The sequence below is a fragment of the Peromyscus californicus genome, unplaced genomic scaffold (assembly GCF_007827085.1).
Source record: "Peromyscus californicus insignis strain IS unplaced genomic scaffold, ASM782708v3 Scaffold_15__1_contigs__length_86483966, whole genome shotgun sequence".
NCBI lineage: Eukaryota > Metazoa > Chordata > Mammalia > Rodentia > Cricetidae > Peromyscus > Peromyscus californicus.
In genome coordinates this window covers 62,719,631-62,734,946 of record NW_026294447.1, presented here as the reverse complement: position 1 = coordinate 62,734,946, position 15,316 = coordinate 62,719,631, and the positions used below count along the sequence as shown (strand labels likewise).

At 54.5% G+C, this 15,316-nt stretch overlaps 1 long non-coding RNA gene, 1 other non-coding gene and 1 gene segment (V, D, J or C); 2 read left to right on the top strand and 1 right to left on the bottom strand.

Moving 5' to 3' along the window:
- Nucleotides 1-534: 534 nt before the first annotated feature.
- Nucleotides 535-15,316, bottom strand: part of LOC128111020 (uncharacterized) — an 85,522-nt gene continuing 70,740 nt past the window's right edge. Inside the window, exon 5 of the long non-coding RNA XR_008218443.1 lies at nt 535-2,575. This is a non-coding gene — a long non-coding RNA (uncharacterized LOC128111020). The remainder of the gene's footprint in view (nt 2,576-15,316) is intronic.
- Nucleotides 8,126-14,425, top strand: LOC128111013 (Ig gamma-2A chain C region, membrane-bound form-like). The segment is given in 7 exon segments: nt 8,126-8,589; nt 10,038-10,328; nt 10,663-10,707; nt 10,818-11,147; nt 11,258-11,572; nt 12,954-13,084; nt 13,632-14,425. Coding segments are annotated over 7 exon segments (1,239 nt in total).
- Nucleotides 9,172-9,297, top strand: LOC128111362 (small nucleolar RNA SNORA40). The gene has a single exon (XR_008218609.1). It is a non-coding gene; the product is annotated as a small nucleolar RNA SNORA40 (small nucleolar RNA).

Sequence of the window (15,316 nt, the reverse complement as noted above, 5' to 3'; positions counted from 1 at the left end):
CTTTCATATCCTTTGCCTTTTCCTATGTGTCCCTGTAAGTTTTTAATGTCATCTTTTAAGAAAATGTCTCCCTGGTCCAGTCACAACTGAAAGCACCCGGCTTTGCTGATGCCCCATGGGAGCCCTTACCCTTTGGAGGAGGGGATGGGAAGTGGGGCTGGGCAGTAGGAGGAGGCTGGGGGGGCAGAAGAGGAATGGAAGGGGGAATCTATGGTTGGTATGTTACATGAATAAAAAACAAAAAAAATAAATAAAATTAAAAAAGGAGGGGACTGGACCTGCCTCAACTGAATCTACCAGGCCGGGCTGAATCCCCAGGGGAAACCTTGCTTTGGAGGAGGTGGGAATTGGGGGTGGATTGAGGAGGGGGGAAGCCTGGGGGTGGGAGGAGGGAGGACAGGGGAATCCGTGGCTGATATGTAAAATTAAATTAATTATAAAATAAAAATATTTATTAAAAAAAGAAAAAAGAAAGAAACAGTCTCCCAAGTTCTTAAGTTCTTTGGAATATAGTTATCTCCTTTTTAGGCAAGTTATGTAAGCAAGAATCATTAACCTTAGTGAGTTCCTCGTGCTTACTCAGAATGACCGCACAGGCAGTCAGGGGCGACCGGAGAAACTGGTTTCTGTGATAGACTGCAGAGAGGCTTAATTTCTTTGTAGAAACTTTTAGAGAAATTATCAGCTTTTGTTCCCAGTAAACTCAGCCACAATCCCAACTGGCAAAGCAACACTAAGAGTTACCGTAAGAATAAGCACAGTGAAAGTGAGAGAGGCCTGGAGGCCATGAGCTCTAGGATCAGTGCATGGGCCTGCAACACGGCTTCCACCGGTCCCTACCAGTGGAAGTGGCCTTACATAAGGAGCTCCATTTGCAAAACATTTATGCACCATTCCCAGGGGTGACAGCATGGCTTCCACCAGACTGTCATCTCTGTGAAATGGAAGCGTGGGCCTGACGGTACAGGGACAGATTGACATGAGAGACCGTGTGTTGTGGGGCTGGTGAGGATGCGGTTGCATCTGTCTCAGCTAACCCATATGTGAATGCTGAAAAGGAGCCTGAGAGAGGGCCTGATACCTTGATGGATCTGAACACTGTACAGGGTGTTCATGAGTGTGCAAGGCTTGTGTATGTGCCCATGCACATTACTGTACACATCTGTGCAAGTGCCATGTGGGATGAGTGATAGTCACCAGGCAGGTTCTAATGGGTCTAACTCCCACATCCATGTATCTGGACAGTTCCTCCCTTGAGGCAACCTCAATCCCTTAGAGGCCAAAGACTGAGTATCCCCTGGATGGGCAATGTCCCACCAGGCAGACAGCCTAGCCCCAGCAGTCAGGCAGAGCTGACTGTGTTGGGTATGTTAAGTTTAAAGGTCAGTCTGTATATACATGGCTAGACATGCCTCTGCAAGATCACAGAATAAAAAGAAAAGTTGATCAGAAGAGGAACAAGGACAGGCTGGCAGTAGCGGGGTTAGTGTGTTCCTTCTCTTGGGGGATTGCTAAAGAGGATCCCATCACAGTGCTGAGCAGCAGCCAGGTGGAGAGAGGGCCGAAGAAGCAATTAGTTAAGATCAATCCCCCTCCCCTGTGAGAGATGACTTCAACATGGCCAGGTAGACCTATATGCTCTAGGTAATGGCAGATGTCAATGTCCCCTAGGACCCAAGGGTGAGCGATGCATTCATTTATCCGGGAAATAAGAGAGGGTCTTCCCTGTGTGGTAGTTGTGTAGAGCCTGTTATGGCACAGAGTAAATAGTTCCCTTCTGCTGCTGTTCTTATGCACAGGAGCTTGCTGTAGAGGAGTAAGGGCTCGTTGGAGCCCAGGATGAGATAGGTGCTCTGATAGTTTCTGATCTCATTTCCCATTGCTATACCGCAGCTGGAAGTCATACATGCCCCGTGTGTATCAGATGACCCTGTTCTTAGTTATCTGTTCCTATTGGGTGGAAGCATAGTATAAGCACAAGGCCAGCCCCCTGTGAGGGCAGGTAACAACACGTATGTCACTGTCAAGGTGGAGGGCAGTCTACTCCAGCTCTGCCTGAATGTCCATCACACTCCACGCAGTCCATCCCACCTGTTGCCATCTTTGGATTTAGAAATGGTTTTCTCAATGGGAGCTGGGAGGGCCGTGTTGTTGGTCTTGTACTTGAACTCCTTACCCTCCAGCCAGTCCTGATGCAAAATGAGGAGGACACTAACCACACAGAAGGTGCTGCTGTACCACTCCTTTGGGAGCTGTGTCTGAGTTGTATGCACCTCCACTTCATCCATGAACTAACAACTGAAATGGACCTTGGAGTCATCCTGGCTAATGTCCACCACCACACATGTGATCCTGGGAGTCAGGCAGATCATGAGTGCATCCTTATGCTTTAGAGGGGAGATGATGGTCCTCCAAGTTCCTCAGGAGCTGATAAGGAGAGGAAATGGTTCAATACCTGGGCCACCCTCTAATGTAGGGTGTCTCAGGACACTAGTTATCCTCCTGGAGCTGAGATCAAGGCCTAGCAACTCACCCAGACACTTGTGCACGGGTTTGGGCCCATGGCCTCTGAGTCCTACAGGAAAAAAAAAAAAAAGCTGAATGTTAGTGGAGTCTGGAGGAGAGAAAGCACCAAGGTATGGGGGATGGGAGTTTAGTTCTAACGTGCGCTCAGGTCAAGCTGCTCCTGAATGATCTTGGCAGGTCAAGACCCATGTCCACATCTGTGTGCCTAGAAAACTACTCTCCAAATAGGAGAGCAATGGAGAAAGACAGACAGACAGAAATTCCTGTGCTTTGGGCTGAAGTCCCCTCCCTGGCCACAGCTGCTCACCCTGGTTGATCTAAGAAAAAGAATGACAGAAGCCTGACCTCCAATGGACCAGCCCTCTATAGGACATCCTCTCAGGAATTTTCTTGCTCATCTTGATGGCCAGGTGGGTTACACTGCAGGTAGCAGTCTGGCTGGTTCAGGCGCTAGCAGGCATAATTACTGAGATACTGATGGAGTCTATAGCTTGGACTACAAGACAGACAGAAAGTTACGCATAGCACTAGACAGGGCTCCAGAGTTCCAGAACACGGTTACTGGCTCAGGGAAGTAGCCCTTGACCAAACAACTCGGGTTGCCATAGGAACTGGGAAGTAGATGGGCGGGGCCATAGTTCTGGCTGCAAAAAAAAAAAGAAAAAGAAAAAAGAGGGATGTGTGAGCATGCTGTCTGGGCTAGAGAAGCCCTTTCTCTGTGGAGTCCTGGGTCCTCTAGGGTGGATGTAACCCTGTCTTCATGAGCCTGACCAGTCTCTATTCCCTCTGACCCTGACCACTACTCTTAGAGCCAGGGCCTTGCTGTAACCCACATCCTCACCCTGCCAGCATCTGCTCTGATCCCAATGGACTGTCTTCTTCCCGTATAGTATAGCATTAACTACCTTGAGTACTCTTCCTGATCCCTGTTCCCTATGAGACCCCAGGATCATAATTCTAATCCACGACCTCAGAAATGAAACCCATGGAGTTCCAACCCCAGAGAGCCTCCCTGTCCAGACTCTCTCTTAGTTTAGCTAAGAGACACTCTTGGACCCTTGCCCTGCTTCTCTCTTCTGCAGCCACACTACCCACTGCTTGTAAGAACAACCAGAGGCCTGAGCCTTTTCCCTTCCCCATCTGATCTGCACTCTGCACTCTGCACTCTGCCCTCTGCCCTCTGCCTTCCCACTCTGGACTTCATTTTTCTCCCAGAGCCACAGATACTTCTAGGTTCTCCTGAGATGGCACTAGACAAAGAGAGGGAAAGGCAGAGGTTACCACCTAGGCTAGCTATAGGTCAGACCTGAGTGAAAGACTTCTCCAAAGAGGTGGTCAGGGGAGAGTGGACACAATCACTCAGCCCATCAACCCAGGGACTCTAGGTCATGACAGTTAGGCTTTACACCTTCTATGGGTCTCAAGAGTACCACCTCACCCACCCCTACATGAGGTAACCTAGACCATATCTGGACTCCCCCTTGTCTCCCCCTACCCCAGACACTGAAACCACCAGAAGAAAGAGGAACTTCAGGAAGCGTCCCGTGTCACCCAGTTTCAATCCTGTTCTTAGTCTGTACTGGGTTGGGAGAAGCGTGGCATTCACACCTCCGGGGCAAGGACTGTGAATCCTAGAAGAATGAGACAGAGCTCAGAGCTGCATTGTTAGTGCCAAAGCAAGAGACGCCACAGTCACCTTCACAAGTTCCCACATGTGAGTGTGGTCAGCAGAGAAGGCCGCAGCTGGAGAGAGCCACAGCTAGGGATAGCTGTGCGACTTTCCAGGACCAACAGACGGCAGATCACAGGAGGATGGGAAAGAGTCGACAGACAAGCCCCGGCAGAGGGGCCTATCTGTTGCAAAAGAAAGGTGTCTGTCTGCAGCCTGGTGTCAACCAAACAGTCTCCAGGGACGCCATGGACAGAAGCACAGACCACTAAAGCTGTGCACACCCACGGACAACCAGAGTAAGCCTCGAGGACTTGATGGGATAGACCCAGAAACCTGGAGGATGGACTCAGCCTGGCCTAGAGGCTGGTGGACCCCGGCAGCTGAACCAGCAGAGAAAAGGGAATCCAGGGGAACAAGGAGAGGGCAGAGGCCTGCAGAACTGAGAGAGTGGGTAAAGAGGGAATGGAGAGGTATGGGGTGTCCATAGGGCTCATCTGGGAAGGCCAATATGCTAATTGGAGACAGCTAGAGTAAGAGTGGATGCCCTGGGGTTCGGGGATCAAGCCCAGAATTGGAAGCAGATTCCAGGAGTGAAGAGGAAAGCAGGTAAGCTGGGGAGGAGGAAGCCTCCAGAGGGACTCTGGGGACCAGGCAGGACAGCTTCAGGTGAACGCTGGGAGGGTCAGGCGACTGAAGAGTCATGATTGCTCCAAACGCTCCGAGGACCTGGGAGAGCAGTTACGGGGAATCTGGGACTGGTGGGAGTCAGGAGGACCAAGCCAAGCAGCTACAAGTGAGCTGGGGCTGGTGGAGGTACGTGAATCGAGCTAAGGAGCTACAGAGGGGGTGGGAGCTGTGTCAAGTGAGGTTAGTAGGGGATCAGGGCAACCCCAGGAACCAGGAAAAGCTTTGCAGGAGGTCCAGAGCAGGTAGGAGTTGGGAGGGCAGGCTGAGCAAAGTTTGGCTCCCAGAGCAGCCCGAGGAGCTTAGGGGACCGGTCTGAGCAGCTATAAGAGAGCTGGGAAAGATTCCATAACTGGGGAGCAGGCAGCCCCAGAAGCTCTGAGGAACAAATTATCCAGCTACAGAACGGACAGAGTAGCAGTACTGGGGGCTGAAGATCGCCTAGTAGCTCAAGAGACAAGGGCAGAGCAGTAACTGGGGGAATGCGAAAGATGAAAGTCCTGGGGTCCAGGGTAGCCCCCGTAGCTCTGGGACCAAGCCAAGCAGTTAAAAGGGAGAGCATAGGGAATAATGTGGGAGTATGGGGACCCAGAGAACAGGAGGTCTAAGGCAGATAAAAGCTGGACAAGGTAGTCCCAGGAGCTGTGGGACAAGGCTGGGCAGCTATGGGGGAGCCAGAGAAGGTAAGGATGTGAGGGACCAGACCTGGCAGCTATGGGGGAATCTGGGGCAGGTGGGGGTGTGAGGGACCAGATCTAGCTGCTATGGGGGAGCTGGGGCAGGTGGGGGTGTAAGGGACCAGGTGTGGAGGACCAGGTCTAGCTGCTATGGGGAAGTGGGGGGCAAGTAGGGGTGTGAGGGAGCAGGTCTGGCTGCTATGGGGGAGCTGGGGCAGGTGGGATGTGAGGGACCAGGTATAGGGGACCAGACCTAGAAACTATGGGGAAGCTGGAGAAGGTGAGAATGTGAGGGGCCAGACCTAGCTGCTATGGGGGAGCTGGGGCAGATGGGAGTGTCAGGGACCCGACCTGCCAGCTATGGGAGAGCAGAAGCAGATAGAGGTGTGAGGGAGCAGGTCTAGCTGCTATGGGGGAGCTGGGACAGGTGGGGGTGTGAGGGAACAGGTCTAGCTGCTGTGGGCGAGCTGGGGCAGGTAGGGGTGTGAGGGAGCAGGTCTAGCTGCTATGGGGGAGCTGGAGCAGGTGGGGGTGTGAGGGACCAGACCTAGCTGCTATGGTGCAGCTGGAGGAGGTGGGGTGTGAGGGAGCAGGTCTAGCTGCTATGGGGCAGTTGGAGCAGGTGGGGTGTGAGGAACCAGACCTAGCTGCTATGGGCGAGCTGGGGCAGGTGGGGGTGTGAGGGAGCAGGTCTAGCTGCTGTGGGGGAGCTGGGGCAGGTGGGGGTGTGAGGGACCAGGTCTAGCTGCTATGGGGAAGTAGGGGACAGGTGGAGGTGTGAGGGACCAGGTCTAGCTGCTATGGGGCAGCTGGGGCAGGTGGAGGTGTGAGTGAGCAGGTCTAGCTGCTATGGAGGAGCTGGGGCAGGTGGGGTGGAAGGAACCAGACCTAGCTGCTATGGGGGAGCTGGGACAGGTGGGGGTGTGAGGGAGCAGGTCTAGCTGCTATGGGGCAGCTGGGGCAGGTGGAGGTGTGAGTGAGCAGGTCTAGCTGCTATGGGGGAGCTGGGGCAGGTGGGGGTGTGAGGGACCAGGTCTAGCTGCTATGGGGCAGCTGGGGCAGGTGGGGGTGTGAGGGAGCAGGTCTAGCTGCTATGGGGGAGCTGGAGCAGGTGGGGGTGTGAGGGAGCAGGTCTAGCTGCTATGGGGGAGCTGGGGCAGGTGGGGGTGTGAGGGAGCAGGTCTAGCTGCTATGGGGCAGCTGGGGCAGGTAGAAGTGTGAGGGAGCAGACCTAGCTGCTATGGGGGAGCTGGGACAGGTGGGGGTGTGAGGGAGCAGACCTAGCTGCTATGGGGGAGCTGGGACAGGTGGGGGTGTGAGGGAGCAGACCTAGCTGCTATGGGGGAGCTGGGGCAGGTGGGGGTGTGAGGGAGCAGACCTAGCTGCTATGGGGGAGCTGGGGCAGGTGGGGGTGTGAGGGAGCAGGTCTAGCTGCTATGGGGGAGCTGGGGCAGGTGGGGGTGTGAGGGACCAGACCTAGCTGCTATGGGGGAGCTGGGGCAGGTGGGGGTGTGAGGGAGCAGGTCTAGCTGCTATGGGGGAGCTGGGGCAGGTGGGGGTGTGAGGGACCAGGTCTAGCTGCTATGGGGCAGCTGGAGCAGGTGGGGTGGAAGGAACCAGACCTAGCTGCTATGGTGCAGCTGGAGCAGGTGGGGGTGTGAGGGAGCAGGTCTAGCTGCTATGGGGGAGCTGGGACAGGTGGGGGTGTGAGGGAGCAGGTCTAGCTGCTATGGGGCAGCTGGGGCAGGTAGAAGTGTGAGGGAGCAGACCTAGCTGCTATGGGGGAGCTGGGACAGGTGGGGGTGTGAGGGAGCAGACCTAGCTGCTATGGGGGAGCTGGGACAGGTGGGGGTGTGAGGGAGCAGACCTAGCTGCTATGGGGGAGCTGGGGCAGGTGGGGGTGTGAGGGACCAGACCTAGCTGCTATGGGGGAGCTGGGGCAGGTGGGGGTGTGAGGGACCAGGTCTAGCTGCTATGGGGCAGCTGGAGCAGGTGGGGTGGAAGGAACCAGACCTAGCTGCTATGGTGCAGCTGGAGCAGGTGGGGGTGTGAGGGAGCAGGTCTAGCTGCTATGGGGGAGCTGGGGCAGGTGGGGGTGTGAGGGAGCAGGTCTAGCTGCTATGGGGGAGCTGGGGCAGGTGGGGGTGTGAGGGAGCAGGTCTATCTGCTATGGGGCAGCTGGGGCAGGTAGAAGTGTGAGGGAGCAGACCTAGCTGCTATGGGGGAGCTGGGACAGGTGGGGGTGTGAGGGAGCAGGTCTAGCTGCTATGGGGGAGCTGGGGCAGGTGGGGGTGTGAGGGAGCAGGTCTAGCTGCTATGGGGGAGCTGGGGCAGGTGGGGGTGTGAGGGACCAGGTCTAGCTGCTATGGGGAAGTGGAGGGCAGGTAGGGGTGTAAGTGAGCAGGACTAGCTGCTATGGGGGAGCTGGGGCAGGTGGGGGTGTGAGGGAGCAGGTCTAGCTGTTATGGGGGAGCTGGGGCAGGTGGGGGTGCGAGGGAGCAGGTCTAGCTGCTATGGGGAAGTGGAGGACAGGTAGGGGTGTGAGTGAGCAGGACTAGCTGCTATGGGGGAGCTGGGGCAGGTAGGGGTGTGAGGGACCAGACCAAGGAGTTCTGGGAGAACTGGGGCAGGTAGGGGTGTGAGGAACCAAGCCCAGCATCTAGAATGGGATTAGAGCAGGTGACGTTTGAGAGGCTAGAGGAAGCAGCTACAGAGGGGCTGGTGCAGATGGGAGTTCGGGATGCCAGGCCAAACAGCCCCAGGAAAGCAGATGGGCATTTTAGGCTGGCAGTGAGAGGTACCACGCCAGGCAGCTTCCAATGAGAAAGTACTAGTGGTCGTGTGGAGGGCTAAACCAAGCAGCTATTGGATAACTGGTTAGTAGGGGTGTGAGGGACCAGGTCAAGCAGTTCCAGGAGATCTGGGGCTGATAGAGGTGTGGGGGATTGGGCTGAAAAGCTACACAGCATCTGGAGCAGGTGGAGTTGATGGTGGTCCAGGAGCTCAAGGACCAAGATAACCCTGGGGCAGGTAGGAGTGAGGGGCAGGCTGAGCGTTTACGGAGATCTGTGGTAGGTATCAAAGTTAGGGGTCCCAGAGCATCCCCGGGAGTTTGTTAGGGGACCAGGGCAGACCTCCAAGGGCTCTGGGACAGATGGGAGTGCTGGAGCCCAGAAAAGCCTGGTAACTCTAGGGATCAAGCCGAGCAATTACAGGGGACTAGAGCTAGGGGAGTGTGAGAGACAAGACCATGCAGCTACGGGAGAGCTGGGGAAGACAGGAGTAAGAGAGACCCACAAGAAGCTACTGAGGAGCTGGGGCTGGTGTGGGCTGGGGGGACCAGGCCCAGCAGCTATATGAGGGCTGGAGTCTCGTGAACATGTGGGTTACAGTCAGTATCAGAGGCCCTAGCTGTGATCCTGGGAGCTTAGAGGAACATAAAGTGGGGGGGTGGAGGTTGCAGGGGGTGTCAAACCTGTTAGGGCAGCATGGGTTATGCCCAGAGTTGACCCACAGAAGAGAGGGGGGTAACTATCGGAGCTTGGGCAGGGTTCAGGGGAGATGGAGAGAAGACCAAAAGGGCCCTGGGGACAAGAAGAAGGAATCATAGAGAGCATTTGTGTGTGGTTTTGTTCATCAAAAACATAGGCAGGGAAGACGGATGAAAAACTAACTCCTCTTTTGCGATCCATAACTCATTGTTCAATATGACTTTTGATACATACATGAAGAAATACGCTATTAAAAAGAAAAGAAGAGTGAACCAGAGTCAGAAAGGATGGGAGACCAGGTCCCTTCCTGAAAAATGGGGCATACCCTCCAATTTCAAGGGCTACTGGGAAAAGACAGGAACTTTTCTGGGGCCTGGCAGCATCAGGGAGGACCCAGGACATGGTAAAGAATAAGATAAGAGGGCATAGGGAGCTGAGGTCGCCAGGTTCTCATCATAAGGACTGAGCTGCATTGAACAAGGACAGAGTGGCCAGTCAGGTCAAGACAGAAAGGCTTCCCACACTCAGAATGTGAAGGGTGGGGGGGTGGGTAGTGATCCTCAGGAAGCAGGGAGGAAGATCCAAAGACAGCTAAAGGCATGGATAGGGACCTAGAGCACAGAGGCCTGCAGGAGGGTAGTAGATTGAAGAGGGACTCCTGGAAAGATCAGGGTTCCTGGGGCTGGCGAGAGGGCTCCGCAGTTCAGAGCACTTGCTGCTCTTCCAAGGAACCCAGGTTCAGTTCCAGTTACCCACATGGCAGCTTACAACCATCTGGGGTATCCAACACCCTCTTCTAACTTCCACAGCCACCGGGCATACACATAGTGCACATACTCATATACATAAAAGAAAATGACCTAAAAAGATTTTTGAGGTCGGAGGCCAGGGTCTAGAGGTGGAAGCTGCAAAGCTAAGGCCAGGGCCTCTCCACGTATCTGAACCCACCCATGCCAGACAAGCTCACACATGCCCCTTTTCTTGCAGCCACAACAACAGCCCCATCTGTCTATCCACTGGCTCCTGGATGTGGAGGCACATCTGGCTCCACAGTGACCCTGGGATGCCTGGTCAAGGGCTATTTCCCCGAGCCGGCAACCGTAACCTGGAACTCTGGATCCCTGACCAGCGGTGTGCACATCTTCCCATCCGTCCTGCATTCTGGTCTCTACTCCCTCAGCAGCTCAGTGACTGTGTCCTCCAGCACCTGGCCCAGCCAGTCCGTCGTCTGCAACGTAGCCCACCCGGCCAGCAAAACCAAGGTGGACAGGAAAATTGGTGAGAGGACAAGCAGGGAAGGAGTGGTTCGCTAGAGGTGCGGCTTGAGCCTCCTAGACCAACCAGGCAGGGCGGCCATCGCCAGGGAGGGGACCTCAGTCCGGGACAGAAGGACATCCTGTCTCTGCCTCCCTCCCAAAGACCTCTGCCTATGACCGTCCAACCCAAGGAGTGATCCTCTGGGATAGATATCCATGTCCCTCACATCTCAACCCACCAAAATCATTTCCAGGAGCAGCCTGGCCTAACCCAGTGCTGGGGATAAACTCTCCCCTCCCTGGCTTGGTATATTCTCTCCTCCAAACCCCAGTAACATCCATCCTTCTCTCTACAGAGCCCAGAAAAATACCAGATCCATGTGATGGGTGCAAGTGTCCATGTAAGTCAGTAGGCCTTGTGTGCCAGCCCCAGGAGGATGCCAAGTGTCCTGAGTGTCTCTACATTGGAGGGTGACCCAGGTACTGACCCATTTCCATCTCTTCTCATCAGCTCCTGATCTCTCGGGTGGACCATCCGTCTTCATCTTCCCCCCAAAGCCCAAGGATGTGCTCATGGTCTCCCTGGCCCCCAAGATCACGTGTGTGGTGATAGACGTGAGCGAGGATGACCCAAATGTCCAGTTCAGCTGGTTCGTGAATGATAAAGAAGAGCGCACAGCTCAGACGCAGACCCACGAGGAGCAGTACAACAGTACCTTGCGTGTGGTCAGTGTCCTCCCCATCCAGCACCAGGACTGGATGAGTGGCAAGGAGTTCAAATGCAAGGTCAACAACAAAGCCCTCCCAAGCCCCGTCGAGAGAACCATCTCAAAACCCAAAGGTGAGTTATGTAGAGTTAATGGGGCAGGTGTGTGGTATGTACAGAGAACGGGACCTGAAATGGACAGCTCTCCACTTAAACGACCTCTGTGCCCACTTCTCACCCCACAGGGCAAGTCCGAATGCCAGAGGTATACACATTTGCTCCACCTGTGGAACAGATGACCAAAACAGAGGTCAGCTTGACCTGCTTGGTCACAGGCTTCCTCCCTGAGGACATCCATGTGGAGTGGGAGAGCAGCGGGAAACAAGAGCAGAACTACAAGAACACGCTGCCTGTCGCGGACGCCGACGGGTCTTACTTCATGTACAGCAAGCTCAACGTGCCAAAGAGCAGGTGGGATCGAGGAGATAGCTTCACCTGCTCCGTGTTACACGAGTCTCTGCACAACCACATCACACAGAAGACCCTCTCCCGATCTCGGGGTAAATGAGCTCAGCACCCAAAAAGCTCTTAGGTCCTAAGGAACACTGACACCCATCTCCACCCTTCCCTTGTATAAATAAAGCACCCAGCACTGCCCTGGGACCCTGTGAAACTGTGGTTCTTTCTGGGATCTAGAGGCTGGTCATGGGCTGTGAGATCTGCCCAGGGTTTGAGGCCTGAGTTGTCTTTAGGAAGAGAATGAGGTCTCTCTGCACTGCCAGAGCTCATGAGTCTTCCTGATCTGGGGTGTCAAGGCTTAGCCTTAGGCAGTCCATCCTTCTTGCCTTCCCACTAACCAGCAGCTGTTAGTCAGAGAAATACATCTAGGAAAGCCCCAAGAAAGAAAACACACAAACCCCACCTCCCTCAGTCTATTCTTGCCCCCTCCCCCTCCCTATCCAGGGGTTTCTCTGAGTACACTGCAGAGGCATGCTGGCCATGGGCATGCCAGAGAGCCTTGCCATCTCTACACTCAAGCCAGGCAGCTTTGCATGGGCTAGGTCTGTACATCCACAGGGACACTGCCCACCCACAGCACACTCACTCCTGTGCCACGGGGTACTGAGGCAGATGGCTCTTGGTGCCCTGAGAGAGAGACTACTAGAAACCCACATGCGTGCTGAACCCTGACCCATTAAAACCAACCTGCTGCACATCACCCAGCCCATATAGCGTGTATATGCATATACACATTTGCAACATACACACACCTAGCACATTGAGACCTTATCTATGTGCCCTGCACAACACGTACACCCAGCGATGTATCAGGATACCCCCAACCACCATCTTAATGCCCACCTTTGTGCCAGCACAATCAGACACAGCTTTCCTCTTCTGAAAGCACCTGCATTCTATGCTCAACACAAGTCCTCTGAAACTAAATCTGTCTCTGGTACCTCAGGGTCATGTTTCAGTTCTATGTGAATTGTACAGCCCGTAGCCATAATGGTCTGGATCACTTCACAGTGTGGAATTTTCTGAAGTCCAGGCATGACCAGGCACAGGCTCTGCCGGTGACCAGGGGACAGGCAAAGGGTTAGGCAGGCTGTATAGCCACTGCCCACTGTGGTTGCAGGCTCTACTCCCCAGCTACTTCCTCCTACACTGAGGAATGAAGGGTGAGGCAAACAGAGAGGCCCCTTGCACAATCCAGGTCTACTGTCAGGTCCATTGTGTCTGGCAAATCTCAAGCAGTTGAGGGGACTGAGACTGATGTCCCAGAGGGAAAAGAAGGGACAGCTGGCCCCAGGGAGGATCTGCTGGCCCAGTCCAGCCGGTCCTTTCTCCTCCCCCTCCATGCAGACCCACTTGCCACACAGGGAATCACTCCCAGCCCCACCTTGTTGGGACAAACACTGACTGCCCCTCTCTGTCCAGAGCTAGAACTGGACGACAGCTGTGCTGAGGCCCAGGACGGGGAGCTGGACGGGCTCTGGACGACCATCACCATCTTCATCACCCTCTTCCTGCTCAGCGTGTGCTACAGTGCCACTGTCACACTCTACAAGGTCGGCACCGTTCCCCCACTGTCCCTGTGATGTCCTATGCTACCTCATAACGTCCTCACACTCGTCCCTGATGCAGTATGATGTTTCTTTGCTGTTCCTACTCTATCCCCACACCGTTCCCACCACTCCCTGTGCGGTCCCACAGTGTTCTCTGTGACTCCCCATAGTGTCCCACACAGTCTACCATTCTGTCTCTCCTGAGATCCTATGTGATCCTCACACTGTCTGATGAGAGCTCCTTACATTTCACATCATCTCTTATGATGCCCCTTGCTGTCCCATGCTAACTACCACACTACCCCGCAATGTCCCCATTAGCCTTACCATGGCCCAATGTAATCTTCCAGCTGTCTCTACACCATCCTAATCTCAACCTCCCACAGTGTGTCCACACTGTCTCCTCATCTATCCCATCCTGGCCCCTTGCCATCCCCTGTCTGCTACCTGTATGAAAGGAACCACAGCGGGGAAGGGCCTCTGTCTCACCCACAGGAGTGAAGGGCCCAAGCTTGGGTGCAGTCTCTGACTTACTCTCACCTACCCACAGGTGAAGTGGATCTTCTCCTCCGTGGTGGAGCTGAAGCAGACACTGGCCCCTGACTACAGGAACATGATTGGGCAGGGGGCCTAGGCCACTTCCTCTGGGATGATCAGGGTCCTCTTAGGCCCTGCGGAACCCCGTCCATCCTACTGTGCAGCCTAACATGGAGGCCACACTGCCCTCTGACATCGCCATCCTCTGACTCTACAACTCTCTGAATCAACACTCTCCATTGTTGACCCTTTGGAGGATCATGTGGACAACAGGCTCTGTCCCAGACCTGGGCAACACCTCCACAACAGTTTCCAGATAACTAACTGGTCGGGGCAAAAGGACCATCTCCCTACAAACTGGCACCAGGAGATCTGAGACCTCAGAACTTTTGCTCAGGAGGACCTGGGAGCCCACATTGCCTCGGTCCAGCCGTGTGGGGATCAGCCTTGGAGCTGTCCTTACCTACACCATCCTCTGAAAGGGGTTTTCCCAGAAAGGGCAAAGTTTTTGAATCCTTGAAAGGAGACATCTGCTAGGAAGACCAGGGTCACCACAGCCCGAAGGGAGTTCCAGAAGAGACTTCTGAAAGTCATTCTGGTAGCCTTTGCGCCAGCTATACGTGGGCAGCTTCCTTCCTGGCACTTCTGTGAACCCTAGGCCAAGGAAAGGCCTTGTGTCTCTCAAACTGTTGGGACGAGCCTCCTGAAGATGAGAGTCCTTGTGCAGACCCCTCTTCCTGCTACCCGCTCAACATGCTGGATTCTCAGACGCAGGAGCCAACCCACAGACACCGTTGACGACAAAACCTCAAGATAAGGCCACCGCCACCTCCATAGAGATCCCAGCTACACACTCTGGGGAGACACTCAGAAGAATTGCATTGTGTGGACTCCGCAAAGCCCTAGCAGGGACAAGTGCAGAGGCCACTCAGTATTGGCTGGGTGACTAGCCAGAAAAACCTCCAGGAGAGGGCCCTGGTGAGAAGATTCCTGTCAGGCCCTCCCCCACCCCACCCCCACAAAAAAAAAAATCAGGTCAAGGAGCAACTGGGAAGAGATAAAGGGATGATTAGAGGAAAGCCGTGGTACAGCAGGTCTGCCCTGCCCGCCTGGTATCCAGACTGGACCACTTAGAGCAGAGAACACCAGTTGGAGTCATCATCCAGGGAGACAGAGCTGGGGTACCATGCCTACTTTGGCCAAGAGACGGTATCCCTGTGTCTATTTCTCCATTACCTCTCAGGGCCAATGGGAAGTCAGAATCTCTAGACAGGAAGAAAAAATGAGCCCCTGCCCTTCTGTGACTGGTAGGAAATTCTTAGAGAACTCAGACTTTTAACAGCTCCTTCCTCCCGAGACTATAAATGTCTTTAAGGTCTCAGTGTGTGCATGTGTGTATACGTGTGTGTTGCTGTTGTTTAGATATTTTCAACAATAAAACATTCTTCTAATATTCTGTATCTCACTGTGCCCTTCTTGTGTGGATCAGCCCTGACATTCAGGAACAAGGCCCAGTTAGGCAGAGCAATGAACCACGCAGTCCCCTCTACCTCCCTCCTGATCCTGTGTCCTCTCAGGCCTCCCTCAGTGAGCCACTCACAGCCGGGTTTCAGCCCTGCCATCCAGAACCACCAAGAGCTTGGGCGCCTCCTCCCTCCAGACAGTTTCATCCCAGCTGAGGCTACTCTGCTGCCATAG